General features: G+C 36.1%; 1 protein-coding gene across 1 annotated transcript in view; it reads right to left on the minus strand.

The window, feature by feature from the left end:
- The window catches only part of nkain2 (sodium/potassium transporting ATPase interacting 2), a 101,222-nt gene that overhangs the window by 13,418 nt on the left and 64,021 nt on the right, over nucleotides 1-23,783 (minus strand). The window contains exons 4-5 of the mRNA XM_055016093.1: nucleotides 15,493-15,693; nucleotides 4,201-4,261 (exon numbers count right to left, since the gene is read on the minus strand). Coding sequence (XP_054872068.1) covers nucleotides 4,201-4,261; nucleotides 15,493-15,693 — 262 coding nt within the window. The remainder of the gene's footprint in view (nucleotides 1-4,200; nucleotides 4,262-15,492; nucleotides 15,694-23,783) is intronic.

Consider the following 23,783-nt stretch of genomic DNA (forward strand, 5'->3'; position numbering starts at 1 on the left):
ATCTTTTCGTGACATTTTTACATCTTTTTGTGTAATTTTTTCATGTTTTTGTGACATTTTTACATCTTTTTGTGTTTTTTTGCATGTTTTTGTGACATTTTTACATCATTTCATCTCCTTGCATCATTCTAACTGTGTTATGCAGATGTTCTGGAGTTTTTGTATAATAAATAATCAAATTTTATCATTTCTGGGTTGAAGATTTACACAATAACTAATAAAAATCTGAGCCAGATGTTCTAACATAAAAAATAAAAAGTTTAGGAATATGAGAGCATAAATATCACTGATAAAATATTTTTAAAAAAAATATTAATATCAAATTTAAGTACAAGAATTTGACAAAATATATTAACAAGAGGCAAATGATGTCATAAAACACAAATAAAATACTGAAGTCTTAATTTGAAAGAGGTAAAAGTGTCAAATACTTGTTGGTGGATATAAAACTAGATGTTTTTTCAGTTATCTTCAGCATTTATTTGAGTCTGTGTGACACATCCGTGCATCTCTGAGGTCGATAAGACTCACTACGAGGTTTAATCTCCTCCAGAAAACACACAAACGCTCACATGTGGCCAGAATAATTATCAGACTAATTAGCTTCCTCAGCAGCTCCAGATCTTCATCGGTCCTCAGCGACTTCTGGCTGCTGATGGTTGTTTATCCTCCACGTTCAGCAGATTACAAGAGTTATTCTGCACAAAATCTCCTTACTGCATGAAAACGAAGCGTCGGACACGAGATTATTTAACCTTAACGGAGGCCGAAGCCTCAGTTTGAACCCAGATTCCTTAAAATCATCATTTCTGTGGAGTTTGAAGGTTTAAACTGTGTCTCCTCTGAGTTTTTGTTTTTGCGCCACTTTTTTTTTTTTTCTAACATATTTTTGTGTCATTTTTGGAAGTTTTCTACCATATTTTGGAAGTTTTTGTGCCGGTTTTTACGCCTTTTTGTGCCATTTTTACATCTTTATGGGTCATTTTTGGACATTTTGTGTCATTTTTACATCTTTTTGGATCATTTATGGAGGTTTTTGTGCCATTTTACCATCTTTTTGTGTCATTTTTGTGTTTTTTCGTGTCATTTTAGGATGCTTTTATGTCATTTTTGCATCTTTTTGTGTCATTTTTGGAAGTTTTGAGTCATTTTTATATCTTATGCTATTTTTGTAGGTTTTTGTGTCATTTTTATATCTTTTCATGTCATTTTTGGAAGTTTTTGTCTCTGTGTGTCATTTTTGGAAGTTTTCTGCATTTTTTTAGGTTTTTGTGTCAATTTTTACATCTTTTTGTGTCATTTTTGGATGTCTTTGTCTCTTTGTGCCATTTTTAACATATTTATGAGTCATTTTCGGATGTTTTGTGTAGTTTGAACACATTTTTGTGCGATTTTTACATTTTTGGTGACATTTTTACATCTTTCTGTGCAATTTTTGGAAGTTTTTGTGCCATTTTGAATGGAAATAATTGTGTTGTTGTGTATTTGTGTCATGTCTTGGTTCTCATTCTGTAATTTTTGCATCTTTAAGTGTAATTTTTTGTGTCATTTTTACATCTTTTGTGGTCTTTTTCTTATTTGTGGATCTTTTTGGTGTATTGTGTCTTTGTGTTGCTTTTACAACCGACTTTTGTCATTTCTACATCTTTTTGTGCTATTTTTGCAAATTTTTGTGATTTTGTGCATGTTTTAGTGCCATTTTTGTCTCGTTGCGTCATTTCTGTGACATTTTGTGTCACTTTTGCAACTTTTTGTGCCATTTTCACATCTTTTTGCATCCTTTTTGCAAGTTTTCATGTCATTTTTACACATTTTAGTTCTATTTTTGTCATCAACAGTGAAGAAATATGAAACAGGAGCTAAAAAATCTTGCTTGAAGTTAACCTGGAAAATACTTTGTGTTTAAGATAGAAAAGTTCTACATAAATAAAACTAGTTATTATCATCATTATTATTATTAAAGTAAAGTATAGGTGGTCAGTTTGTGTACCGGTAAGTGGAGGCCTTTAGGGTACTTTAGAAATTCAAAAAGTCACAAAATGCTGATAAAAACTGCAGAATTTTGGTGAAAACTACTGAAAATCTCATGTTTGTTGTTTGCTGCTGGAGTCACAAACTGTTTTTTTCATGTTCTTGTTGTCTGGTCAGTCCAGAGCCTCATGATTACCATGTATCTGGACCTTTAAACGTCCCGACAGGCAGCAGCTGTGGAGGTTAGAGGCTTCGTTTCCTCCGGTGTTCAAACAGAAACTCTGCTGAGGCTGTTTGACTGCAGCATGAATCAGCAGGAAAAGCTCAGCGTCGCACCAGAAAACAGAAACAAGGAGCTCTGCAGCGCCTCAGCCGACCGGAAAAGGGACGCGACATTGAAGAAATTCACCTGTTGTCATGATGTGAAGTGAAATCAGAGAAAAAGGAAGTCTGACAATGACTTTTTTTGAGGATCAGACAAACAGGAACAAAGTGTGACAACATAAAACTCTAATATTGTGAAAAAACATTGATTTACTTTAAATTATACATATATATACAGTATATATATATTCAGTACTGTTCAAAAGTTTGGGGTCACTTAGAAATGTCCTTATCTTTGAAAGAAAAGCATTTCTTTCAATGAAGATAACATTAAATGAATCAGAAATACAGTCTAGACATTGTTAATGTGGTAAATGACTATTCTAGCTGGAAACAGCTGATTTTTAATGGAATATCTCCATAGAGGTACAGAGGAACATTTCCAGCAACCATCACTACTGTGTTCTAATGCTACATTGTGTTAGCTAATGGTGTTGAAAGGCTCATTGATGATTAGAAAACCCTTGTGCAGTTATGTTAGCACATGAATAAAAGTGGGAGTTTTCATGGAAAACATGAAATTGTCTGGGAGACCCCAAACTTTTGAACAGTAGTGTAAATGCTACGCTACATAACATTATGTTACATTACGCTATGTTATGATGTGCTATGCTATGCTATGCTATGCTATGCTATGCTACACCACGTTATGATACATTACACTACACTAAGCTTTGCTATATTATGTTATGCTACTTTATGCTATGCTATATTACGTTATGTTATGCTACGCGATGTTACATTACGCTATGCTATGATGTGCTAGCTGTGATGTGCTATACTATGTTATGCTATGCTATGCTATGTTACGCTATATTATGCTATGTTATGCTATACTACGCTATGCTATACTATGCTATGCTATGCTATGCAACATTACATTACGCTATGTTATGTTACACTATGTTATGGTAGGCTACATTACGTTGTGCTCTGCAACACTACACTACACCACACTATGCAATGCTATGTTACATTTTGCTACGCTATGTTACGTTATGGTATGTTATCCTATGCTACTTTGCATTATCTCATGCTATGCTACGTCACATTATGTTATATCATGCTATGTTATGCTAAGTTTTGCTATGCTATGCTACATTATGCTACATTATGCTATGCTACATTATGTTACGCTATGTTATGTTACACTACATTATACTATGCTACATTATGCTAAGTTATACTACGTTGCATTACACTATGTTACGCTATGCTATGCTACATTACGCTACATTATGCTATATTAATGCTATGCTACGTTACATTACACTACATTGCGCTGCGTTACGCTACGCTACATTATGCTACATTAATGCAATGCTACATTACATTACACTACATTATGCTATGCTATGTTACATTACGGTACATTACGCTATGCTACATTACGCTAAGTTATGCTACGCTACGTTACATTATGCTATGTTATGTTACGCTACATTATGCTGTGCTACGTTATGTTTATGCTACATTATGCTACATTATGCTATGCTATATTCTGTTTATGCTACATTATGTTACATTATGCTATGCTATATTCTGTTTATGCTACATTATGCTACATTATGCTATGCTACGTTCCGTTTATGCTACATTTTGTGAAAAATAAATTAATAATTGATAGATCTACATTAATTATTTGTTGCAGATTAAACTATAAAATTTCAGTTTTTGCAGCCTGAGTGTGAATTTAGTGTCGGTCAGTATGGAAACCATGCAGGTTCTTTAAACAGGTCTCTGAAAAATAAACGTGACTTCCTGTTTCATTAGAGGATTAAATAAGCTGATGTTTTTATGTCTGACTTCTGTGTTTGCATTCATGTGTTTTACGTGTGAACTTACAGCTGTCTTCTTCTTCAGAGATGAGTTTGACCACGTAGCAGGCGTAGATGAAACCCACCAACTGCAGAAACACAAAAACACAAAACAGAAAAGCATAGGATTATTATTAGAGCCTGAAGGGGTTCTGGACCAGACAGTAAACAGGTGGCGACGGAAGTGGAGCAGAACGGCAGAATAGAGCAGGAAGGCTCCGCAAACCTGCCGTCTTTGAGCACAAACCACACATTTAATCACTCATCTTTAAAGCCTACAGGTAAAAAAACACTCTGAGGGAGGAAAGATGTCAGATTCTGATCGCTGAGGCTCTTGAAGGTGTTCAGACGGCGATGAAACAGCAGCAGCAGAACACCTTTTTTGCTCCCCTGCTCTCATTGGCCGCCTGTCTCCATGGCGACAGATGCAGGAAGGCGAGGTCGTGGTGTGGTTGACCCGTCGACGGAGGGAAACCACGTTAACCTGAATAAAGAGGCTCTCATGGAGGCCACATCGACCCGGTTGGTTCTTTTTTCTTTTTTTTTTTAATCGACGTTCAGATGAAGTTTAAAATTCAGCATCTACCTCAAGGTCTCGACCTCATTTAGTCTAAATAACCTCCCTGGGCTCCTCTTCCATCTTCCTCCTCCAGAAAACACGGCGGCGATATTCTGCATGAATCCACTTAAAGACGCTGCAGGTCTCAGGAGGAAACCGAAGAATCCATGCAGAATCCAGAGGGGACTTCAAAAAAACTACAGCTGGTCAAAGAGTCTGGCTGCAGGTTATAATGTGGAACATTTAAAGCACATTTACAGGTTTATAATGTTAATTTTACACATTTTAACGTTCAAAAACACATTATCTTCCTCATATTTGTGCATAACATCAATAGTGTGTTTATATTGGTATAAATAATCCATATTCTGCACATTTATAGATTTAGAATGTTATTTTTGGCATCTATTAATAGATATTTATGTTCAAAAACACATTATTTTCCTCATACTTGTGCATAATATCTGTACAATGTGTTTATATTTGCAAACAGTCCATATTTGGCACATTTAAAGGTTTATAATTATATACATTTACATGCTTTTATGTTCAAAAACACTTTGTTTTCCTCATACTTATGCATAATATCTATACAGTGTGTTTATATTTGTTTAAATAATCAATTTTCTGCACATTTACAGGTTAATAATTCTGCTTTTGGGAATTTTCAACATATATTTACATGCTTTAATGTTTAAAAACACATTATGTTCCTCATATTTGTGCATAATACCTGTAAAATGTGTTTATATTTATATAAATAACCCATATTCTGCATATTTGAAAGTTAATAATTCTATTTATATATATATATATATATATATATATATATATATATATATATATATATATATATATATATATTTACATGCTTTAATATTCAAATACACACTATTTTTCTTCATACTGTACATTATTGCTGCAGCATTTCCTCTCAGATTCCAATTCCACTGCTTATTGGACTCAAATTCTGTACATTTATATGTTTATAATGTTAATTTTGCATGCTGTAATGCTCAAAAACAAATTATTTTCCTCATGCTTGTGCATAATATCTAAATGTGTGTTTATATTTGTATAAAGAGCTCATATTCTGCACATTTACAGGTTAATAATTCTATTTTTGGTGTTTACTAATGATATTTACATGTTTTACTATCAAAAAGTACATTATTTTCCTTATATTGTACATTATTGCTGAAGCATCTTTTCTGAGATTTCAGTTCTTTTGCTTTTTGTGAAGCAAAAACAGACAGATAAAATTAGTAAATTTGTCCAAAATGACTTAAAAATGTTCTAAAGTGACTCAAAATTAGACAAACATGAGCCAAAATGTGTCAAGAATGACTCAACATTTTTCTGAATTTACTCAAAAATCCCAAATGATAAAACACAGTCAAATGTGTCAGAAAAATGTTCAAAATTACATAAACCTTTTTAAAAAGGCTCAAATTCAGACAGAATTACCCAAAGCTTGTCTAAAATGTCCAAAATGACATAAACATTTCAAAAATTATTCAAAACTGGCATCAAATGACTCCAAAAAATGTCAGAAATTACAAAAACTCTTCAAAAATACCCAAAAATTTTTTAGAAATTACCCAGATTTTTTTTCTCCAAATTAGTCAGAAATGTCTAAAACAGTTTTGAAAGATTCCAAAATGACTTAAAAATTGTCCAAAATTCCTCAAAATTTGTGGAAAAATGACCCAAAATCTGTTCCAAATGATTTGAAACTTCTCGAGAATGAATCAAATTAAAGTTCGCAGACCTGTTATATGCACAAAGAAGCAGCTACGTAACACACTAAAGGAAAAGAGAACTAAATAAAAGTTGTTTTTATCGTTGCATCTCCAAAAAACTTGCCAAAAATGACCCCAAAATGTCCAAAATGATTCAAGATTTTTCCAGAATAGATTAAATTTTTCCAAAACCGATCAGACTTAAAGGGATTTAAAATCTGCCTAAAATGATTGAAAAATGTGGAAAAAGTGAGTCAAAAATGGTCTCAAAGGACTCAAAATTAGACAAAAATTGCCCACAATGTGTCCAGAATGACTCAAGATTTGTCCAAAATGGAATAAACCTTTCCAAAACAGCTCAGACTTATTAAATGAACTCAAAATCTGTCTAAAATGGTTGAAAATTTGTCCACAATGACTCAAAAACTGTCCAAAATGACTCAATATTGACCATAAGGTTATAAACATTTTTAAAATGGATCAAAATTTTAACAAAATTTATCAAAAAAATACTCCAAATTGCTAAAAAAAATTGTCCAAAAGAACTCATTTGTCAAAAATGACTCAAAATATGCAATAAATGAGTCAGATAAATTGCCCAAAATTACTGACAAATGGTACAAAATGATAAATTTTCCCAAAATGGTTCAAAATTATGTAAAAATAACTCCAAAATGATAGAAACCGTTTCAATTTGGGTCAAAACCTAAACAAAATAACTCAAAAATCCCCAAAAGTTGCCCAAAATGACTTCAGAAATTTGCTCCAAAATGTCCGTAACAACTAAAAAATCATCCATACTTTGAAATGTTTGGGGTTTTTTTCTGGAAAATTGTTTCAGAATGTATCCAGAAAAATGACAGAAACTTTATATTTTACTGTTAGTAAACAGACTTATTGTTTTAATTTTCATTTCAAGAATGAAACTTCAGTGAACCAATGCAGCTGCTGCAGCTTTAATCCTGCATCTGCTGAATGAGTAAAAACTCCCATTTCTGTTGGTTTTTGTTTTGTTTTCTGAATGAGTTCAACAGAATCTGCACATGATGAATGAAAACCTGGTCAGAAAGCTGCAGCTGCTTCATTTGCTGTCTCCGCTCAAATAAAACCAACCCAGATGAACGTGATTAATGTGATTATTGATTGTAGTTTTACTGTGATTTCTCAGAGCAGCTCCGGCTGACAAAACGTTTTCATCACAGATCATCTGCAGAGAGCGTTGCAGGGGAAACGCTGGAGTTTTTGTTGGCATCATGAGCACAAACACCGATTTAATCAGATGGATGTGACGTCTTCATCACAGCAGCAGAACGAAGCAGCAGAGACGGACGATCTTAGTGAATGTTCTAAAAAACATTGAGCAGACGGAATAAACAATGTCAAAATGACTCAATAAAGACACAAAAATGGCAAACCTGATACAAAATGATCTAAAAAAAAATGTCCAAACTGGCTCAAAATGTACCCAGAATGACTAAACAGTTGTCCGAAATTATATAAACTTTACCAAAACAGCTCAAAATGTAAACCAAATGCCTTAAAAGTTGTCCAAAATGACAGAAAAATCTACCGAATGGCATGGACATTTCCAAAATAGCTCAGAATGCACATAAGATGACTCAAAAGATTGTCTAAAATGGCTCAAAATGTAACCAAAACTACTAAAAATGGTCTGAAATGACATGAACACTATCAGAATGGCTTAAAATGTACCCCAAACAAGTAAAGAAAATATCCCAAATGCCTCAAAGGTATCAAAATGGACAAATAAACAAATAAAAAATTCTAAATAACAGACTTTCATCACATGCATCTCAAAATTATCTCAGAAAAACTATATATATTTGTTCAAAATTATTTTAATATTTCCAAAATAGCTCATAATATCTACAAAATTAGTAAAACTAATTGTCCAAATGACATAAATGTTCCCAAAATCGCTCAAAATGTAGAAAAAATGATTAAAACATGTACAAAATGACTTAACTGTTTTCAAATTAACTTCAAATTAGTTAAAAATGCCTTAAAAATGTCCAAAATGAGAAAAAAATCATCCAAAGTGACTCAAAAATTGTCCAGAATGGTTAAAAATGTACCCAAAATTATGAAACTAAAATGTACTCTAAATTAGTTAAATATTTCTAAAATGACAAAAAATTATCGAATATGCTTAAATAAATAATCAACAAACCCCACAAAACGACTCAAAAGCTATCCAAATGGCATAAAAATTACAAAATGGACCCATAACTACAAAAAATGGTCCAAATTGACAAAAACTTGCTCAAAACAGACAAAATGATGCAAGATTTGTCCAAAATGCATCAAAAAATACCCCAAGCCAGCAGAAAGATGCCTCTGTGATGGATGAACTCATGAATATTGTAAAGAAACACTGAACCTGATTCATGATAAATTTAAATAATGTTGTGATGAATGCGTCGCTGTCAGCACTTCCTGCTGCAGCTCGTTTGTTGAATCCTGACTTCCTGTATGATGGAGGACAAACCGATGACTTCTTCTAGACTTCCTGTATGATGGAGGACAAACCAATGACTTCCTCCTGACTTCCTGTATGTTGGAGGACAATCGGAGAAATTCCTCTAGACTTCCTCTATCATGGAGGAGGACAAACCGGTGACTTCCTGTAGACTTCCTGTATGATGGCGGACAAACCGGTGACTTCCTGTAGACTTCCTGTATGATGGAGGACAAACCAATGACTTCCTCTAGACTTCCTCTAGACTTCCTGTATGATGGAGGACAAACCGGTGACTTCCTCTAGACTTCCTCTAGACTTCCTGTATGATGGAGGACAAACCAATGACTTCCTCTAGACTCCCTGGATGGACGTTCTGATCCAGAACTCTTCATTGAACGGCAGCTGTTGACTTTCAGATAATTTCTCTCTGAGCTGCCGTCAGAACTCTGGATCGGAGCTCGGGGAGCGTTTGGGGAGATTATCGGTGGAAAGACGATGATTCAGGTGTTTTTAAACTTTCAGTGGATTTCTGTGTCCTTTATGCAGAACTGCAGAGATCCAGAGACGATATTTATAGATGGAAATGACTGTTCCATTAATCAACCGATTACAAGTAAACAACATAAAAATCTAGTATTTGCAGCATTTTAAGTCAAAATAACTAAAGCAACAGTGTGATTGTATGTTTCTGTGCTGATTTGGAGTCTTTTTATGGTGTGATTGTATGTTTTTGTGCTGATTTTGAGTCTTTTTATGGTGTAATTGTATGTTTTTGTGCTGATTTTGAGTCTTTTTATGGTGTGATTGTATGTTTTTGTGCTGATTTTGAGTCTTTTAACTATGTGATTGTATGTTATTGTGCTGATTTTGAGTCTTTTTGTGCTGATTTAGTTTGGTTTTTTGCTGATTTTGTTTGTCATCTTTGCATGCTGATGCAGTGATTTTGGGTCTGAGGCAGGTTTGTGGTGATTTCATATCTTGTTATCATAACTTTTGCATAGTTTTTACTTTGTACTGAAATAATCACATCAGATTAAACTTTTTTTTTTTTTTTTAACCAGAGCTCAAATGTCCTTTTCCTGCTAATATGTCATGTGTCTATCTGCTGTACTGATGAAGTTTTGAGGCTCAGAAATGATGGAAAAACTCCATGAAAAAGAGTGAAATTTGGACTTTAAAGGCCCGTAACTCTGGAAATATTCACAGTATGAAGGTAAAACTCTGATCATTAAATAAAGTTCCTGTAGATAAAGACTCAGGTGATTCTGAGGAGAACTGGAAATTTTTTTTGGGATTTGGTTGATTTTACACAGAATAATTCAAAGTGAAACAGCTGAAAAGATGCTCTTTATTCCATCTATATTATTTACTACAACCATTCTTCATTCTGACTGTTTATCTTTTCCGGACAGTCTGTTCCTGAGCTGTAAAATAAACAGCAACAACTCAGAGTCACCAGTTTGAGTTCTTTCTATGAGCTGACTTTCTGCTCCGCTGAATCAATCCCTCTAATTACACTTAATGCAGACTAATCTTGTATTAAAGCCTGAACGGGAGTCATGAAATAAATTCATCAAGAAGCAGCAGATAAACTTCAGGGTCTCGAATGAAGCGAGGAGTGAAACTAGAAGGTTCTTTAAAGTCATCGTCACTGCAAATATTTGTTCAGAACGTTCTGTTCAGAGTTGGAATTGGAAAAATGTTCCAGAAATACTGAGTTTATTACCCAAACCATCACTTTTCTGTGTTAGGACGACGCCCACGGGTTTCACCAACTTCCTGCTGCATAACTAACCGGTGTTTACCATGGCAACAAGCAGCAGAATGAATAGGAATAAAGACGGATCTCCTGGGACTGAAAACTCATAAAAATGTGTTTTGTTCTGAATGAGCTGCTGAGAGGTGAAGTTGTTCCGGTTATTGCTGAGATCTGAAGTGATGTTGTTTCCATTTCCACCTGCAGTAACCAGGTAACCGGAACCCTCAGACAGAACCAGAACAGAAACCAGCATCTGTCTGATAAACCTGTAGGATTAAATTCAGTAAACGCAAATGCAGACAAAAGCTGGAAAAAGGTATCAAAAGGAGAAGCTAAAATACCTCGTTGCTTTGCTCAGAGATTCATTCTGATCTAAATCTTGCTTCGTATACGAGGTCTGACCGTGCAAAAAACCTTCCAAATGTAGCCGATAAGGAGCCTCATGAGCATCTTATTTGGATTTTCTGCTCTGCAGAAACAGATACGATCAGACTTATGGCAAACAGGATATTGTGTTTACATGCGGCGACAGCGAAACTGGAGTTTGTGGAATATTAACAGGATATTGACGTTCTGAGTTACGGCTCTCTGCTCCCAGACCGACAACAAAACTGAACCCATGAGTCGTTTTCACACGACTCAACAGTTTCCATTCTCAACGCCTCTGAAGCAGTATTTTGACTTTGGGACATTAAAAGTCTCCTTTAAGAGCAGAAGAATGCAAAAAAATCAGCTGGAGCGACAGCAAACTGAGTTATTGTTTGATATAGAACAAAATCACACAACTCAGAGCTCAAAAAACTGAAAATATTCACATTTAAGCAGCTGGAATCTGAGGGTTTTTTACTCCCACCTCTTATTCAAAGTCATAATTGCAAGATTAAAATTCTAATTTGCTGATTTAAATAAAACTTTAAAGTCAGTTAATGGTTTAGGTGACATAATATTGTTGTATCAACGTAATTTTGTGTGTAATTTAAACTCAAATTCTTGCATTAGTTGGTTTAAAACTACATTGAAAATGAAGTAAATTAATACAGCTGGCTCTGTCCTAACCCTATCCTGGTCTGCTAACGATGCAGCTAACTGCTAAACAAGCATGTTTTTCAAAATAAAATGCATTTATATGAAATATACCTTAAATATAATCATACCAGGACATATTAATGGGCATTTTTTTCATCATATCTTTCCACAAGTGCCGCCTTTAATTAGAGCGAAACCTTCCCGGTCCACTAACGAGGCAGCTAGCCGCTAAACATGCCGTTTTTTTCAAAACAAAATGCACTTATATAAAATACACCTTATGTAAAATCATAGCAGGACATATTACTAGGCAGTTTTTTCATCTCGTCTTTCCACAAGTGCCTCCTTTAATTAGACTGAAGCCTTCCCGGCCCGCTAACGAGGCAGCTAACCGCTAAACATGCCGGTTTTCTCTTGGAGCTCCATTCAGTCGATTCCACTCAGCGGCCGGTGAAGCCGTCAGACTGAGCTCATGGAGCGTGACGGTGTTTCCACTCACCAATTACAGTCAGAAGTACAGAGCTGCAGCTCAGACACCATGGAAGCAGCAGCAGCAGCAGAGAGGAAGAAGAAAACTCTCTCTGCTGGAACCATGCATGCAGCTGCATTGGAGCTGCTGGTTGCACGTCTGTGTTCGTATTGATGCAGAGCTGCAGGCGACTGATCAACTTTTAATCCATTTATTGGTAAATTCTCGCAAGTTCTGAAGCAATATTTTGATTTTGCAACATTAAAATTCTCCTTCAAGTGCAGCAGATTCGATTATTTTATGATTTAAAACAACACTGCACAGCTAAAGGATTGATTTAAAGCTACAACAAATGAAAATATTAAATTACAAGACAGAGATTTAGATGTTTTTTCTTAAAAATATCACCAAAGATATTATAAAAACACTGCAATTAATTTAGCGCACTCTCGGTAATTCAAGGTACATATTCCCACCTCTTATTAAAATGCAGAATTGCAGGATTAAAATTCTGATTTATTAGATTTAGGTAAAAATGATGAGTTGTGCTAAAATAATAATGCAGATAATTGCATTAACTTAATACTACATGGGTTTTAAACTCATTTTTTTTGTTAGTTGACTTAAAACTACATTCAAGTTGAGGTAATTTATATAAATTCCACTTAAGCTGTCAGTTTGAGAATATTTTCAACTGTGATATGACTAAACAAAGTGTCTCAATAAGGTCTTTATCACTGAATTAAATGCATATTTGCAAGACAAAATTCTAATTTACTTTAATTTAGTTTAATTAAACATTCAAGGTTGCAAAGATAATAATGCTGCCCCAACTTAATATTTTTGTGTAATTTAAACTCAGATTTCTGTGTTATTTTATTTAAAACTAAACTCAAGTGGAGGAAATTTAATAGAATTAGCTTAAAACTTTTTTTCACCTTGACTTTGGGACAAATTAACAAATATGACACAAAAATAAGATTTTATGTTAAAATGTTTCCTTTTACAAAGAAATTCCACTAAAGGAAGACAGAAAGTGACCTAAAATGACTCAAAAATGGCCCAGATTTACTCAAAATTGATCCAAAATGACTCAAAAATTGTCCGAAATTCCTTAAATTTGATCCAAAACAACTCAAAAATTGTCCAAAATTCCTCAAAATGTATCCAAAATGACTCAAAAATTGTTCAAAATTCCTTAAATTTGATCCAAAATGACTCAAAAATTGTTCAAAATTCCTCAACATGCATCCTAAATGACTTGAAATTGTAAAAGAATGACTCAAAATTGATCTAAAATGACAAAAAATTGGCTCAAATGACTCAAAAGGACCCAAAATAACTCAAAAAATGTCCAAAGCTTCTTAAAATTGATCCAAAATTACTTGAAATTGTCAAAAAATCACTCAAAGTTGATCCAAAATGACTCAAAAATTATCCCAAATTCCTTAAATTACCCAAAAATTGCCCAAAATTCCTTAAAATGGATCCAAAATGACTCAAAATGTGCCCTAAATAACTTGAAATTGTCAAAGAAAAATTGGGAAACTTTCAATTGTAATATGAAGAGTTTAAGATACGTTTATATTTAGCAGTGAAATTTAGCAAACTAGAGGAGGTAAATGCTGAAGTTTAATGTGATAAATCTGCTCAGCTGGAGATGCTGAGATAAAAAAGAGTCAGAAATCCTGCAGAATTTAAAATAATTTCCTGCAATGCTGAAATACGACGGAGAGAAAACGGAGCTGGAGCTTCTAAAGCTGCTTATCCAGACCGTCCTACGTTAACGAGGGTATGAAGTTCTTAAACTAATGGAGCCTGGATGCTTTATTTCACTCTAAAACAGACTCAGAGAGACTTTAGAAAACATTAAAGCTAATGTGGTGGAACTGGACCGGAGTGCAGGTGAGTAAAACAGCAGAAACACTTCCACAGAAAGTCTCACAAACCTTTATAATTAACAGCTACAGCATCAAAACTAAAAGAAACTCTTAAATACCTTCTTTTCACAGATGATATGATAATATTTTTACCCTCTACGGCTTAAAGAGATAAAAAAAAAATAAACTACAAGGACGGTTAAAAGAGGCATAAAAACACGACTATTAGCTAAAAAGAAACCGCAGTAACAGCTTCATGAGATGATAATTTGTGAATACTGGGCTCATAGCTGCCGTGTTTTAACATTTAAAGTAAAGTTTTGGTTCATTTTGACCTTCTGTAAGTGAGATGCAGCTTTAAAAACAGCTCGAGAACAACCTTTAGTAGGAGGCGATTAGCATGAACTCCCTGCAGCTGTGCAAAGAAACCTGATTTTTACAAGAAGCTTTCAAAATTTTCAGTCGGACTAATATTAAACACAGAAGTTATCATCCTGGAACTGACATTTTTCTAACGGCAGTAGAGAGCTTCATCCAGGATCTTTTCCCAGCCAGTTTGTTTCCATATCTGAGTCTAAATTTCATTGTAAAAATGGAAAAACAGGATGTCCTGAAAGACAGACAATCATCCCTCTACAAAGTGATGGTGGTGTTCTGCTTGTGATTAGTAAAACAGTTTATGCTGTTGAGAAAATGTGGAAAATTGGATAAAAATAACTCAAAATTTCTCTAGAATTACTCAAAATCTGTAAAGAATGGCAAAAAAATGCTGATAATTTACTAAAATAGGTAAAAAATTGTCCTAGATGACACAACAGTTGTCCAAAATGACTCAAAATTGATCCAAAATGACACAAAAATTGTCCACAATTCCTTAAAATCCATCCAAAATATCCAAAATGTCTCACAATTTGCCAATATTTACTGGCAGTAGAATTTGCCAATGAGAAACCTGTCATGTATCCGTGGATGTGAGGAATCCAGCTGTTTATCGACAACTAATGATGAACGAAGCTGCAGGAAGCTCGATGCTAACTGCTAATGAAATGTGCTAACTGAAAACGCTAAACTCTGTTCCCTTAAATCTCTACAACAGACACATTCATGGTTGAAATAAACCTGAATTCTTCTTCAAATCCAGTCTTGACTCTTTTTTTCTTCACCTGTTTCCTGCTGCTGTTAGCCGTTTGCTAAGCTACGCTAAACATGGATACCTCTAGCTACATGCTAAGTGCTCTTTAGGTTGTCTCATTTTGCTCATAAAAACAGGAAAGTGTGTTTTACTTGATGCAATTGATGTGTCAAACATATAAAATTTGCTTTATTTAGCATTTCTGCTTTTAAAACCCATTTTTGCAGCCATAAAAGTGGTTTTGGTATCTAAAAACGTGGGTTTCACTTACAGCCAGGAGTATCTGCAGCGAGGAGTGAGCCACCTCGATGAACTGGAAGTCCATCAGACATCCGGATATAGAAATATACCGGTGGTCCTCCGGCGCCCAGGAAGGAGGAGGCAGGATGGGGGTGACCCTGCAGCCCGGCCCGTTCTCCATCCACCAGGACCGATGCATGGACAGGTTGAAGGTCAGGACCAGGTCCGAGTCCTGGAACCAGAGACAATAAAAGGACGGTTACAGCCGGAAACAGGACCAGGTTTTACCACCAGACCTCCTCAGAACCCGCTGATTTTTTATCTACAGGAGCTTTAGTGTATTTATTAAAATTAGCCAAAGTTTCACCTTCATACTGAGAATATTTTCGGAGTTACAGGCCCTTAAAATACACATTTATGGTACTTTTCCATCATTTCAGAGCCTCAACTTCATCAGTGCAGCAGATAAACAAATGACGTTTTAGGAGGAAAAACATCTGAGTTCTGCTAAAAACTACATTTTATGTCTTTTTGTGAAGATTTTTATGTCTTTTTGTGGTGATTTTGGACCTTTTTTTGGTGTCGTTGCATGTTTTTGCCGTGATTTTGTGTCTTTATGTGGTGATTTTGCATGCTTTTGTGGTGATTTTTTGTTTTTATGCGGTGATTTTGTGTCTTTTTGTGGTGATTTTGTGTCTTTGTGGTGATTTTGTGTCTTTTTGTGGTGATTTTGCATGCTTTTGTGGTGATTTTGTGTCTTTGTGGTGATTTTGTGTCTTTTTGTGGTGATTTTGCATGCTTTTGTGGTGATTTTGTGTCTTTGTGGTGATTTTGTGTCTTTTTTGGGTGGTTTTGTGTCTTTTCGGTGATTTTGCATGCTTTTGTGGTGATTTTGTGTCTTTTTGTGGTGATTTTGCATGCTTTTGTGGTGATTTTTTGTCTTTTTGTGGTGATTCTGTGTCTTTTTGTGGTGATTTTGCATCTTTTTATGGTGATTTAGGAACTTTCTATGGTAATTTTGGTTCTTTTCATAATTTATTTGCATGTTTTGTGGTGATTTTGTGTCATTTTTTGGTAATTTTGTGTCTTTTTGTGAGGATTTTGGCTCTTCATGGTGGGTTTGCATATTTTTCTGGTGATTTTTAAGTATATACAACAAAAAGGTAGTGAATTTGAGTCTTTTTGTTGTAATTTTGCATTTATTTGTGGGGACTTTGTCTTTTTGTGGTCAGTTTGCATATTTTGTGGTGATATCACACCTTTGTGGTAATTTTGCATCTTTTCATGGTGATTTAGAGTCTTTTTGTGATGGGTTTGCATGTTTTTGTGTCAATTTTAAGTATAGTCAACAAAAAAGATGGTAATTTTGTGTCCTTTTGCTGTAATTTTGCATCAATTTATTGTGATTTTTAATCTTTGTGTGGATTTCATGTCTTTTTGTAGTGATTTTGTCTCTTTTCATGGTGTGTTTGAATGTTTTTGTGGTGATTTTAAGTATATTTAACAAACTCACCAAAAGTATTGCAAAGAGATGCAAAACCACAGTGAGTGGATCAAAATCCCCACAAAAAAGGCAAAATCACTGAGAAGAAATCAATATATAAAGATGTAAAATCACCACAAAGTGTCAAAATCACAACAAAACGATGCTAACACACCACAAGGAGTCAAAGTCACTAGTCCAAGGATATTGTTTTGTACACACTTGGAGTCATTTGATGTAAGTTTAGACGACTTTGGTCACATTTAGAGTGATTTTGGGCAATTTTTAAATAATTTTTAATGGGTTTCAAGCCACTTTGGACATTTTTTTATATATATCTGAATGCATTTCAAGTCATTTTGGACAATTCGCCTGCTATTTTCTTACAATCTTTGAGTCATTTTGAAGCCATTTTAAGGATATTTGTCCTGAGAACAGTTTACAAAGAGAAGCCATCTTTCTGGAAGTGGTGGAGAAAACTTCAAATCCGTATATTTTACCAGTTCTACTTCCAGTTACCTCTGCAGTTGTAAATGAGGAGCGTCTGCTTCGTGTTTTTTAATCCTAAGAGCTTCAGAGATGAAGAATGAATCAGTGATGATTGTCTTCTGGGTTTAAATAATGCAAAGACTCCACTTAGCATGGATCAATCCTCAGACTAAAAAGCCTCAATAATGCTGTTTAAATGCACTGAGAATACATAATTTCACCAAAACATCACAGCCAAAAGCATATATATATGTTTTAAGGATAATATTATGTCAGAAATTACATGTTTTTTATGTTTTTCTATTAAAATCAGCCGCTTTTTTGTTCCTAGAAAGTGAGTTTGGTGCTACTGCAAGAGATAAACCTAAAAGAAACATATTAGCGTCACCTGTTTTAATTCCATATTTCCCTTTTTATCTTGTTCCTCCCACCTCATCCTCTCTATACCATTAAAGCTTCATTTTCCCCTCTCCTCTCTCTATTAATTCCTATCGCCGTCTCCCTCTTCCTCCTCTCTATTTCAGCCTAATGAGTAAATGCCTCATTAGCACAGAGCTCTGATTAATGCCGGCTCCCCTTGTTGTGCTGCTCTTTTTAATGAGTAAAATCTCTTTAAATTCCTCCCTCCGTCTGTCGCGTCTTTTATTCTCTCACCTCTCTCTGTTAAAAAAGGGGTTGGCGGAGGGGTGATGATTATTTCACTACAGCATCGTCCTCACACACAAACACACACAAATACTTCTGAATGAAGATCTGGACTCCAGCCGCTAATTCTGCAGCGTTTTCTCGCTTTATGGCGGCAGAGAAAATGAACTTAACAAACAGAATGAGCTGGAACTCGGCCAACTAGTTTGGCGAAGTCATCTGAGCTCGACACTTGTGGAATACAGGAAGAAAAGAAGCTGCGAAAAAGACACAAAGCAGCGTTAATTATTTATATAAACCTTAATTATTACTATAGTTAGACGTTCTTTGGTTTATTAATGAAATACATGAACCTACATTGTTCTATTTCCTATGTCTAGTAGCTATGATTTGTCTTTTTGATGCATTAAGAGTCAAAGCTGTTGGATTTTACACCACAGTGGAAACAGAAAGGTTGAAAGGAACAATTAAAGAGCCATTCGTGTAAACTTTCGTGACACCAACGACTTTCAAGTGTTTCTCCCTTTTCTAGTTTTTCGGAAACCATGTGAATAATGTCAGCTGCATGTTGGTCTGACCTCAAAGAGTCAAAATCACCCCATGAAAATATGAAGTCATCCACAAAAACATACAAACACACTGTAAAAAGATGCAAAACCACCACAAAAACCATTCACAATCACCAGATAAAGACATGAAACCACCACAAAAACAAGCGGAATCACCACATAAAGACACAAAATCACCGCAAGGAGTCAAATTTATCATAAAAAGATGCAAAATTGCCGTGGAAGGGTCAAAATCACTACATAAAGGTACAAAATTACCATAAAATGATGTAAAATCACTACATGGTGTCAAGATTATCACAAAAGATGCAAATTCATGACAAAAAGATGCAAAATCACTGTAGAAGGGTCAAAATTATTGCAAAAAGATGTAAAATCACCAGGAGTCAAAATCATCTCAAAAAAGTGCAAAATCATCTCAAAGAGTATATATCATCTACACATAAAGACTCGAAATCACCACAAAAAACTGCAAACACACGTTGAAACTCTGATAAAATCACCACACATGAGATGAAACAAACTATTTCCTGAATCCAGAGATGACTCCACCATGAGTTAGACTGAACTTCCTCCAAACCCACCAGTGGAACTTTAACCAACTGTTCCAGCTGCAGTACTGATCCTAGATGGTTAGTTTATTCAGGATGGCAGCATTTAACCCTCTAACAGGACAGAAACGATCCTGATTTATGAATCTGTGGTAGATGGTTTGTTTTAGACGACTGTTGGCTCTGCTCGTATTTCATATTTCTGGTCCATCCTCTCAGCTCTTTGTCTCGGTGACGCTTCAGTAAACCACATCTGATTTTCCACCGTCTTTCTCCCTCCAGCTCTCTCTATTTCCCCTCAATTTCCCCCCTTCCTTTGTCTTCTATTCCCAGGAGGAGGAGGACTGAGGAGGGAATAAACCATCAGAGGAGGATTTTCTCTCCGATGGTCTCAGAGTCGCTCAGGGATTCGGATTTAATGCTGCAGCGGAGAATATCAACCATTTATAACTGTCATTTTTACAACAATTCGCTGTTAGTTCACAGAATTTCCCCTGTATAGGTAAAATGCAGATATAATTAACCTGCTGAATACAAAAAACAGGCCATATATGTAATAAATAATGTCATACAATGTCCACATCAAAAACCTGGCCTTAGATGAACAGTAATAAGTTCCTTTAGCAGCATTTGACCCTTAAATCCCGAAAACAAACAAACAAAAAAAAGGTTTTCTCTGTTTTGATAAACAAATAATATCTAGAAAAAATAATGTACATGTGTACTAGAAAACAAACAAATAAAACAGACCATATATATAATATATAATGTAATTTATGATGTCCGTGTGGTATCTGTTGTTCCTCTGCATGAAAAATCTGTAGTTTTTTTACAACACCGGACCATAAAATCAATTTAAAAATATATTTTTTAAAAACTATGTATTTAAATCAGAAAAAAAATATTATTTTACAAATGTGCCTTGTTTAGCTAGATTCCCGTGCTACCAGGGATGGATGGATGGATGGATGGATGTTTGGATGGATGGATGGATGGATGGATGTTTAGATGGATGGATGAATGGACGGATGGATATTTAGATGGATGGATGGATGGATGGATGATGGATGGATGGATGGATGTTTGGATGGATGGATGGATGGATGTTTAGATGGATGGATGAATCGACAGATGGATATTTGGATGGATGGATGGATGTTTGGATGGATGGATGGATGTTTATATGGATGGATGAATCGACGGATGGATATTTAGATGGATGGATGGATGTTTAGATGGATGGATGAATGGACGGATGGATATTTAGATGGACGGATGGATGGATGGATGGATGGATGGATGATGGATGGATGGATGGATGAATGGATGGATGATGGATGGATGTTTAGATGGATGTTTAGATGGGTGGATGATGGATGGATGGATGGATGGATGGATGGATGGATGGATGATGGATGGATGATGGATGGATGGATGGATGTTTAGATGGATGGATGGATGTTTAGATGGATGGATGGATGGATGGATGGATGGATGTTTAGATGGATGGATGGATGGATGGATGGATGGATGGATGGATGGATGGATGGATGGATGGATGGATGATGGATGGATGGATGGATGGATGGATGGCTGTTTAGATGGATGGATGGATGTTTAGATGGATGGATGGATGGATGGATGGATGGATGGATGGATGGATGGATGGATGGATGGATGGACGTTTAGATGGATGGATGGATGTTTAGATGGATGAATGGATGTTTAGATGGATGGATGGACGTTTAGATGGATGGATGGATGGATGGATGGATGGATGGATGGATGGATGGATGGATGGATGGACGTTTAGATGGATGGATGGATGTTTAGATGGATGAATGGATGTTTAGATGGATGGATGGACATTTAGATGGATGGATGGAGGGATGGATGGATGTTTGTTCTTCTAAACCATCTAACAGTATGTTGTTGCTGGTCAGATGATGGTCCTTAAGGGTCAGAACATCTCTGCACCAGCACCATCAGCCTGATTCTGAGTAGAAGTCGTTTTTTCACTCTATTTAACCGACCCTCCGTCCGTTCATTCACACCGACCACATCAGTCACGCTGCAGCTCCTCCTTGTTTTCTCTGATTTCCCTCGAGGCCTTCAGGCTGGAGGCTGTGCTGCTATCAGATGGTTGGAGGTTTGTTCCATCCTGACCTGAACCACAACGACCCATTAGCATCTCTAATCAGGGCCTCCACGTCACCCTTCAATCTGCTGCATCTGAGGACCAATTATAGTCCTTCTGCCTCCGGAGGAGCCCAGAGATTCAGGGAAATAGATGGAATGACCTCACGTCAGAATCTCATTTCAAGAAAAAACAGCTGCAGCTGAATGCTGAAGCTACTAGAATCAACGTTTTATACACTCCTGATCACCAGGTACACAATTTTATATAATAATGTTATATACTGTCCACATCAAAAAAGAACAAACTACCATTTATAAAATACAATAATTTACTCTTTTCCAACATTTGACTGTAAAGTTACACGACTTTTATGATTGTATTTAAATCTGAAAATATAGATATCTCTAGCTATATAAATAGAGCTATCTATAGCTAGGTATATAATCATAGCTACTAATATATACACACATATATCTATAGCTACAGATAGCTATATAAATACAGCTATCAATAACTATCGGTAGATATATAATAACTATGTAACATAGCTATCTGTAGCTATGTAAATATAACTTCATCTCTGTAACTTCTAGGAAGATTAGCTGTTTAGAATAGCATCTAGCTTCATTGCTAACAAGCTAAATCCATCCCAATCAGGGCCAGAAATTAACCCCAGATCCATCCTGAGCTGCAGCCAATCGGTGTTGAACAAACCAGCTCTGAATCCGTACAGTAACGATGAATAATCAGGAGGAATCAGCAGCTCCAGGCTCCGCTGGCTGCTACAAACGCTAAAAAAAAATGAAAAAAAGCCAATTTCATGGCATGATTTCAACAAATGCGTCCATTGATCAGAGGCAGTTGCTGCTGATGGATTAAGTCGGTGAATGAGGGTGGATGTTTTAACTGGAGCGCCGATGATTAAACGTGTGGGATCCTCTCATTCATCGTCTCAGTGAATACTGAGGGGAGGGAAATTAAGCCACTATTAGCATTCAAACAGGCCCCGGCCATCCGCTTTCACTCTCTTCAAGGATGAATTGGGCGGTTTGCAGTTTGATTTACTGTCACTTTTCTTCTACTATTTATCCTGCAGTGGAAAAGCTCGGCGATACGAAACTGATATGAAAGCCACGTTTGCTATTCTGCTGTCAGAGAAGCGATACGGTCTTTGTTGAAGCAACTTTTTTTCTGGATCCACATGAGGTTTTGTGCCCCAACACGTCGTCTTCTATAACTCAGATCGCCTGTCTGAACCTCGACATGAATCTTTCTGTACTTTTATCTCCCTGCAGTCGCTCCGACTCGCCGTCACCGCCGGTTTGATCGTTTTCTGCGTTCTCTCGTGTGTGAAACAGCGAAAGACGCCAGGTGTGAGTTTGAAATATAAACTGGTGCGAGCTCTCTGATTGGTTAACGAGCTGCCAGCCTGCAGCTGATTAGCTGAGAGCAAAGGAGCAAAAATGCCCAGAAACCAGATGGTTTAAAACTGACACATTTTAGAGAATCCAACACTGGGACCATCTAGACCAGAGGTGGTAGTATTTTACTTTATTTTACAACTTCTCATGGTCTAGAAATGATTTTAAATTTATAGTTTTACAAGTTTTGCAAGTAATGTCTTTTCTGTAATTTTTATTCTTTGAGGGCCTTATTGGACCCTCTGGAGGGCCGGTTTTGGTCCGCAGGCCTCACGTTGGACACCACTGCTTTAGACATTTAGGTTGAGGAAAAAGCACACTGACAGAGATTGAAACTGGGTTTTCTCTTTAGGAATAAATCAGGTTTGTCTTTATTTACGAGGGACTACGGGGACGTCTGGATGTTCTTCATGTTTCCTTCTGACAGCTTTTCCAGCTACAGCAGAGAAAACGCAGCAGCACATGCATCACACACATAATATGGAAAATAAAACAAGCATGTGGGATGAACTTCCGCCTCCTCACCGATGACTGACAGCTGGTGAATCCGTGGATCTCACCCAGAGGGCGGCTGCATCTTTTAAAGCCCACTGGCCGTCTGAGTGTGGAAGATATGCGAGTATTTGTGAGAGTGTTTCTGCAGCGTAGTGACAGCTCTCCCTCCACAGGCTTCCCTCCAAGTCTGTCAGGACGCCGCATCACAAATCTCTTTAAACATTCATTCTGTGGCAGCAGCCGGCGACAGGCAGGAGGAGAGTGTGACACGCTGATATACGCCACCCATCTCAGGCTGAAACTCAAATCACTGTCAGCACTGGATGTTCACCTTATGTGGTGTCTGAGGCTCTACAGCAGGGGCGTCAAACATGCGGCCCTCGGACCAAAACTGGCCCTCCAGAGGGTCCAATCAGGCCCACGGGATGACTTGTAAAAATTACAGAGAAGACATTAACTGCAAAACCTACATAAAAACCTATCCAAAATCTATTAAACTATATAAAACCTAATCAAAACATATATAAAA

This window comes from Amphiprion ocellaris, chromosome 12, assembly GCF_022539595.1.
Source record: "Amphiprion ocellaris isolate individual 3 ecotype Okinawa chromosome 12, ASM2253959v1, whole genome shotgun sequence".
In the NCBI taxonomy this organism is placed as follows: Eukaryota; Metazoa; Chordata; class Actinopteri; family Pomacentridae; genus Amphiprion; species Amphiprion ocellaris.